Source organism: Artibeus jamaicensis, unplaced genomic scaffold (assembly GCF_021234435.1).
Source record: "Artibeus jamaicensis isolate MK-2021 breed Jamaican fruit bat unplaced genomic scaffold, CSHL_Jam_final scaffold_614, whole genome shotgun sequence".
NCBI classification, from domain to species: Eukaryota; Metazoa; Chordata; class Mammalia; order Chiroptera; family Phyllostomidae; genus Artibeus; species Artibeus jamaicensis.
The window spans coordinates 3,199,282-3,207,497 of record NW_026522050.1 but is presented as its reverse complement, the minus strand read 5'-3'; the positions used below and the strand labels follow the sequence as shown (position 1 = coordinate 3,207,497).

Genomic DNA, 8,216 nt, shown 5'->3' with positions numbered 1-8,216 from the left:
AAGAAGGAGGAGCAGAGGGTTGGGGAGAAAGAATTAGGGAAAGGTGAATACATAATGTGGGCCACAACAATAATAAAGCAACAGGGATGGCAATACAGACTCACAGTGTTGTCATTTGCCTTATTATTTTGCAAGCATTTTGATGTTAACTTCATCTAACATCCTCACCATTATTCGAAGTTCCTAGACTTTGATGGTTTTCAAAGCTCTGTCCCCTCAGGATATATGAACAAAGGGCACGTGGTCTGGGTCTGAGATTCTCTTAGTCCCTTCCTGGCCTAGGGCCAGGTTTACCCTGTGACTCTTCCTGTCATCTGTGGGAGGGATTAGGGCAGCCACCAGGGGAATAAAAGGCTGTGTTCAAAACAGTCATCCCCAACTTGAGCTCCTTCTTTCTGGCAGGCCAGAGTGACCAGCCCACAGCAGCTGCCTGAACTATGAAGCTGGTGACAGTCCTCATGCTGACTGCCCTCCCCCTGTACTGCTATGCAGGTGAACACAGGGACTGTGCAGTCTTTGCAGGAGGGCTATGCTCAGGGCTCCTGTGCAAAGAACTGCTCCCCAACCCCCAAAAAGAGCAGCCCATTTCTCTCGTTTAAGCGCTGTGTGTGGAGTGGGAGGGGTGGCAAGGACAAGAAGGCAGATGCTTTAGGGCTAAAAGAAAATTTCAAGCCCTGGCTGGTATAGCTCAGTGGATTGAGCGCAGGCCTGGGAACCAAGCAACCACGGTTCGATTCCCAGTCAGGGCACATGCCTGGGTTGCAGGCCAGTTCTCTTCCTCTCTCCTTCCTTTCCCCTCTAAAGATAAATAAATAAAATCTTTAAAAAAAAAAAAAAAAGAAAAGAAAAGAAAATTTCAGGTCCTCAGTTGAGTCTCCTAGAAGTGAGGACTCAGAAATGATCCACCACTTCTTTGAGTGTATGTCCCTGCGGGGAGGTAAAAAAACAGACTCACAGTCAGGCCCTACATAGAGCTCACCCCTATGTCACTGAGCCTGCATCTGCATGTTTTCTTCCAAGGTCTTGGCTGCAATCTTTTTAGTGATGTGGTCGATATGACCATTGATCCTGATTTGAATGCGACTGAATACATCAATAACATACAAGAGTACTTACCAGGTGAAGAAACTGAAAACGCCTTCACATTCTTGAAGGAATGCTTCCTCCATCAGAGCAGAGAAACTCTGGAGAAGATCCAAAATCTACAGGTAATTTTGGTATCTCTAACTGCATTTGAAGTGCAGGAAAGGACACACATGCTCTCAGTTTGTGACAATTTTTCAGAAGCATGTGATGGTCATGCTTGTCAGGAAGATTCCTTCCTTCTTATTAACAGAACCTTCAGTGCACTGTCAAGCAACCTAGGTGTGCCAGCACCAGTGTGTGGATTCCTTCACTGTGGATTAAAGGCCCCAGAGTGATACTTGGAAACCATGGCTATGAATTCCCCCTTAGTGGTGGGTGAGGGGAAAACAGAAATCAGTGGTTTCACATGAGGCAGTCTTTCAACATATGACAGATGTTGTGTAGAGTTTTCTACTGCTCATTCCCTGCCCTAACATATGGTTTGAAACATTCCAGGGTGACCCTGCCATACTGCCAGAAACCAAAGATGAAATTGCAGATCACTAAGAAATTCCTGACACAGGGGATGGCATGGAGGAACCTTGAGTTATTATGAGAAAAACAATGAGCCAGTCACAAAAAGACAAATATCTCATTTTTCAGAGTAGACAATCATTTAGACAGGGAGGTGGAAGAGTGGTTTCCAGGGCGGGTAGAAAGAAAATTTGGCTGATGGGGAGGGTCTTCAGCTATAGGTCATTGAGATGAGAAAGTCCTGGAGGTCAGGTGGGCTGCCAACTGAATGTTATTAGCATAATTAGCTGTGCGTTGAAAGTTGTGAAAGAGTAACATTTGTATGTGTGTTTACTGTAATTTAAAAATTTTTAAATTACCAGCCCCTTCAATTCAAGATGATGGGAATTTTCTTTAAATCCTTGGGTAAACAAGGAGCATATATCTGCAATGTGTTGTTGACCACAGGGCTGGGTGGTGGGGCACATTGGGCTGTTGGCTCTACTTCTGATGTGCGGGAACTCAGAACCTCACATCCCTCATTTTTACTAAAGTACTGAAAACTAAAACACAGCGTATTGTTGGCTTCATTATTTTTTTAAAAGATGAAATATATAGATAAAAATTACCAAAGGAAGTAACCTTGGTCAGGACAACATGGGGCAGCACCACCAAACTTGGGATCAATCATGGTCACTTGAACTATAGAACAAATACGGTACTTTCAGCTTCTCTTCCAACACCAGCTTCCTGTCAATGTGTGTGGACCAATCCAGGAAAACAATGAGGATGTATGTTTGTTCTTCAGGATGATCCTTGATAAGAACAAGTGAGGTGAAGTGATGTCTCTGTTTTTGTTTTCCAGCAAACAATATTCAGTAGCTTTTGGTGTGCTCAGTACTAACTTCCACACGACCTCAGAGATTATCCAGAAACTGACTGTTCATTGGTAGAAGCCACAGCTTAGGTTTCCTTCTTTGTCTTTGGGTCTACAAATGCAAGACAATTGTTGAAACCTCACATGCAATTTAATTTCAATAAAGCATCTGCAAAAGTACCGTTGTTTCTTAGTGGTTGAACGAAATGCAGGCTTTAGTGAGGCTCACATCATACATGTGTTGCTCCCACACACACACATGCACACCCACTCGGACACAATAATTGTTTACAGAACTCAAGGGCAAAGTGCTAAGAATCTGAAGGACATCTTGTCTCTCAACACCCACAACCCAAGACTGATCCTGTCACTGGCATGTAACTGTCCTCCCTCATCCCTGCCCCCAGGACCATTGGGTCACGGTCAGGTTCTCAGGTCCTAGTGGTGGTGGCCTCCTCAGGTTCCTGAGTCCATGGCAGGTCTCACATTGATGCTTTGCCCTCTCACCACAGCCTGGCTCCACTCAGCATTCTCTGTCCAAGACCTGAAGTCTCTACCCAGTGCTGACAAAGACCATCACTATCTATGAGTATGAAACCTCCACCCAGTGCTGACAAAGATCCTCACCCTCAACTCACACCCCTAAGAGGAAATTCTCACACCACAAGTGAACCCCTATGGAATAAACTTTCCCCAAATAGCAAATAAATGCCATCTCCTCCTCCTGACAAAGCACTGAGCCCTGCCTGAAGGTCCACGTTCCACACATGGGTTCTGACTATGTTGGGCTTACCTCCTGGGATGGTCATGCATCTGTGATGGCCCCTCTAAGCCAAGTGATGGCTGAACTGTTCCTTCTCTTTAACCCCTAGAGTGTGTGCTCCCACTGAACCTGCCACCACTGCTTACTGGGAGCTTCCCAGTGGATGTCAGGCAGGGTGTGCATTGGGCAGCTTATGCCTCAAAGGTGCTTTCACACCTTCTCATTCCCCTCACGTTATCTGGATCCCTTTCACAAAAATGTTCATTCCCTGGTTCATTTATGGAGCTTTCAGCTACTTTTCTCCATGCCAACCTTCTGCTTTTCCACTGGCATGGATTGGACATATTTGGCCATAGACAGTTTCTCAGGAGCAACTCCCCCATCTGGGGTCTACACACACCACCACTTGGCACCAACACTCTGGCCCCATCTCCAACATTTTTTCCAATACACCAGTCAACCTTGTCCTCTGGATATTGCTGGTGTGTCGGCACAGTCCACATGGTTCATGGCAACTTTTCCAAGTAACAAAGGCAATGCCCTCTCACTGACTCCCCCAACTATATCATGAGACAAGAGGGGCTCCCAGGGAACATGTGAACACATAAACATCTCCATAACTGTACTAGGGCAGCTCAGGCATGTCCTGAGGCAGATAGGGCCAATGTGGTCCATGAGCCAAGTCTGAGGAGTTGGGGGACATTCCTAGACTGCCCAATCAAGGGCCTGACCTCTGGTTCTGCACTCTTGCTCTGGAAATCATTGAAACTGCCATTGCTCAGGATCCTGAAGCCTCTCCTCCCTTTCAAGCCAGTAACCAGTCCAATGAGAACATGGCCATTTCAGTGGCTGCAGTCATACTTCTTTCTCCTTCTCACTCCCCATCACAGACCTTCTGTGGCTTCGTCCACACGTCCACTCTGAGTACAGACAAGTGGACCCCTTTCCAAATGGGCCACATCAATCTGTGAACAAAGGCCAACTTCTGCATGTGAGTGCAAAGCACCAAGACTGAGCAGAGCCCATGAGTTCCTAATAAGCAGGTATGCATGCAGGAGGTGTAAGAAGCAAAACATTACAATGTGAGGTGTAGATCCAGGGACATGGTCCGTTTGTTTGGGCCTATTATTGTCACCAACCTGGAGGTGCTGTGAAGACGTGTGAAATATTTTCTACTATGACCTATTGAGTCTTTGGTACTTTCGGCCTTTTCTGTATGCATTGATATAAAGAAAAATAGGAGTTCTGGCCAAGATGGTGACATAGGTGAGTATGCTTCATGTCCTCGCACAGTCAGAAGAAGGAAACAACCTATTTAAAAACAAAAATCAGAGACTTCTGCCAAAATGGAGGCATAGGTGGAGACGCCTTGCTTTCTCTAACAACCAGGTTTAGAGACAACTAAATATTAGCAACAGAAAACACAGCCAGAACACAGAAAATCAAACTTTTCAGAAGTCTGATAACAACAAATTCTTCAGCCTGACCGGTAAGAGGGGTGAAACCAGCAGCTGTCGGAGCAGGGTTGCGCAGGAAAACTCGGTCAGATGGACCAAGGAGCAGGATTGGATCTAGTAAGCGACTCAGTGAGCAACCGCAGGGAAACAGCAAGGGAGCAAGGCTGCAGGTTGACTGTGGTCGCGAATTCATGCACAGATAGACAAGCCAGGGAGTGGAAGGTGAGAGTACGGGACTGAGCAGGCCCCACAGCCAGCAGCATCAGAGGGTGCCACCATTTCCCCGCTCTGACCCCGCCTCCACATACAGCGTCATAACCAAGCGACCAGAGTGGCCCCACCCCGGTGAACCACCTAAGGCTCTGCTCCTCACCTGATGGCGCAAAAAAGCTGAGGGGGTCACCATTTTCCTGCTCTGACCACGCTCCCACATAAGCATCACAACCCAGAGACCTGGGAGTCCAAGGCTCTGCTCCTCATACTTAACAGGCGAGAACAGACCAAAAATGGCTCAAGAAGATCTCAAAGCCCCAGAGCCTATAAATCTAAGTGATGAAGAAATAGCAAAACTCTCAGATGCACAGTTTAAAACACTGGTGATCAGGATCCTCACAGAACTGGTTGATTATAGCCACAAATTAGACAAACATATGAAGTCAAAACTAATTGAAATGAATGGTATTGCACAGGAAACCAATAGCAGTGAAAAGGAAACTGGGACTGAGATCAATGGAGTGGACCAGAAGAAAGCAAATAATGGCCAAACAGAAAAGAGTCAAGAAGCAAGAATTCAAAGAAATGAGGAGAGTCTTAGGAACCTCCAGGACATCTTTAAATGCTCCAACATCTGAATTATAGGGGTACCAGAAGGGGGAAAGACACAGCCACCAGTGAAACACTTATTTGAACAAGTAATAAAGGAGAATTTCTTCAATCTGGCAAAGGAAATAGACTTCCAGGAAATCCAGGAAGCTCAGAGAGTCCCAAAGAAGCTGGACCCAAGAAGAAATACACCAAGGCACATCATCATTACATTAGCCAAGATTAAAATGAAAGAGAGAATCCTAGAAGCAGCAAGAGATAAGGGGACAGTCACCTACAAAGGAGTGGCTATCAGACTGTCAGTGGATTTCTCAAAAGAGACCTTACAGGCAAGAAGGGGCTGGAAAGAGGTATTCCAAATCATGAAATCCAAAGACCTACAACCAAGATTGCTCTATCCAGCAAAACTTTCATTTAGAATGAAGGACAGATAAAGTGCTTCTCAAATAAGATCAAATTCAAGGAGTTCATCATCACCAAGACCTTATTATATGAAATGTTAAGGGGACTTATCGAAGAAAAAGAAGTTAAAGAAACATGAACAGTGAAAGGACAGCAAACTCACAGTTATTAACAACCACACCTAAAACAAAAGCAAACTAAAAGGACAGCTAGATCAGGAGTGGAAACCTAGAAATGAAGATCTCAAGGAGGGTTAGCAACAGGGGAGTGGGAGGAGGAGAAGGGGGGAGAAGGTACAGAAAATAAGTAGCATAGACAATAGATAGAAAATTGATGGGAGGGGCAAGAATAGTATGGGAAATATAGAATCTAAAAAACTTGAGACACATGGTCATAAACTAAAGGGGGGGTAATGGTGGGGATGGGGGGTAGGGTGGAGGGGAATGAAGGGGGGAATAGAACAACTGTAATTGCATAATCAATTTTAAAAAATCAACCAGAACTACCAGAAAATGGAACTGAATGGAAGCCTGACAACCAAGGAGTTAATGAAGCAACAATCAACTAGACTGGTGGGAGTAGCAGAGATGGGTAGCCAGGGAAGAGAACATCCATAGCAAGATGACCACTGGAAGACCAGGCAGTCCCACATTGGCTTGTTGATAAAATGCGAGTAACAACTGGGGAGCAACAAAGCCTGCACAACCCAGGGTTCCATAGTGGGCAAAATAAACATTCAGAAGCTTTGGCTGTAGAAATCTGTTGAGGCTCTACCAGTGGGAGAAACTGCCTGTATCTGTAAGCATGGAGAGAGCCAAGGAAACACCATTGTTGCCTCTCTGTTTCTTCTCCCATGTATACTCCACAATGCAGCTGTGTGGATTGCCCCAAACTGGAGAATACATAAAGTTCTGCCCTTACACCATGAACAGCTATGCTTAATATAAAAAACAAAATAAACCAAAGAAGGTCAAAACCATGAACAGTAAAATGACAACAAACTCACAGCTATCAACAGTTGAAAGTTTTAAAAGACTAAGCAAACTACTAAAACAGCAATAGAATCACAGAAATGGATATCACATGAAGGGGTAATCAGCAGGGAGGAGAAGTACTAAGAATGGGGAAAGGTATATGGTATAAGAAGTATAAATAGAGGAATTCCGCCAAGATGGAAGCATAGGTGGGAGCACTACGCCTTCTCACACAACCAAGTTTAAAAACAACAAAGTTTTAGCAACAAAAACACAGCCAAACCACAGAAAATTGAACTACACGGAAGTCTGACAACAACGAACCCTTCAGCCAAACCGGTAAGAGGGGCAGAGCCAGCAGCAGAGCGGGGTTGGGCAGGAAAGATCCACCGGACCAACCCAGGCGTGCAACCCAGGTGTGCCAGCAGCTGTAGGTGGATCCCAGGTGTGGAGTGGTGGGCGGACCCACTGAGGGCACAAGGCGGTGGACCCACTGAGGGCTGACCACAGTCACACATTTTATTGTAGATAAACTGGTGAAGGAGCGAAGCAGTGAGACAGACCGTGCAGGCCCCAGTGGCAGAAAGTGGCAGAGGGGAACACCATTGTCCCTCTCTGGCCCCGCCCCCACATACAGCATCACAACCCAGCGTCCTGGGTGGCTCCGCCCTGGTGAGCACCTCCTAGTACATAGCAGGCGCCAACAGATCAAAACATGGCTCAAGAACAACTCAGAGCCCCACAGCCGATAAATCTAAGAGATAAAGAAATAGCCAAACTTTCGGATGCACAGTTCAAAACACTGGTGATCAGGATGCTCACAGAACTGGTTGATTTTAGTCACAAATTAGAGGAACATATGAAGGCTAAACTAATTGAAATAAATGAAAATGCACAGGAAACCAATAGTAATGGAAAGGAAACTGGAACTCAAATCAAAGGAGTGGACCAGAAGGAGGAAAAAAATGACCAAACAGAAAAGGATGAAAAAACAAGAATTCAAAAAAATGAGGAGAGGCTTAAGAACCTCCAGAACATCTTTAAACATTCCAACATCTGAATTATAGGGGTACCTATAATTCGGGGAAGAGGAGACAGCCTCTTATTTGTGGAAAACTTATTTGAATAAATAATAAAGGAGAATTTTCCCAATCTGGCAAAGAAAATAGACTTCCAGGAATCCAGGAAGCTCAGAGGGTTCCAAAGAAGTTGGACCCAAGAAGGAACACACCAAGGCACATCATAATTACATTAGCCAAGATTAAAATGAAAGAGATAATTCTAGAAGCAGCAAGAGATAAGGGAACAGTCACCTACAAAGGAGTTCCTATCAGACTGTCAGC

General features: G+C 45.2%; 1 protein-coding gene across 1 annotated transcript; it reads left to right on the top strand.

Moving 5' to 3' along the window:
* The first annotated feature begins 437 nt into the window (after positions 1-437).
* LOC119035310 (mammaglobin-B-like) lies at positions 438-2,482 on the top strand. The gene is made up of 3 exons (XM_037126627.2): positions 438-492; positions 1,021-1,208; positions 2,444-2,482. The coding sequence occupies exons 1-3, from the start codon at positions 438-440 to the stop codon at positions 2,480-2,482; spliced, it is 282 nt and encodes a 93-aa protein (XP_036982522.2).
* Positions 2,483-8,216: the final 5,734 nt, after the last annotated feature.

Excerpts from the sequence above, each read along its gene's own strand:
- LOC119035310 (XM_037126627.2), top strand. The coding sequence starts at position 438 with ATGAAGCTGGTGACAGTCCTCATGCTGACTGCCCTCCCCCTGTACTGC. Across the intron at positions 493-1,020 it reads CCCCCTGTACTGCTATGCAG|GTCTTGGCTGCAATCTTTTT; the intron begins GTGAACACAGGG and ends TTTTCTTCCAAG. Across the intron at positions 1,209-2,443 it reads AGAAGATCCAAAATCTACAG|CAAACAATATTCAGTAGCTT; the intron begins GTAATTTTGGTA and ends TTTGTTTTCCAG.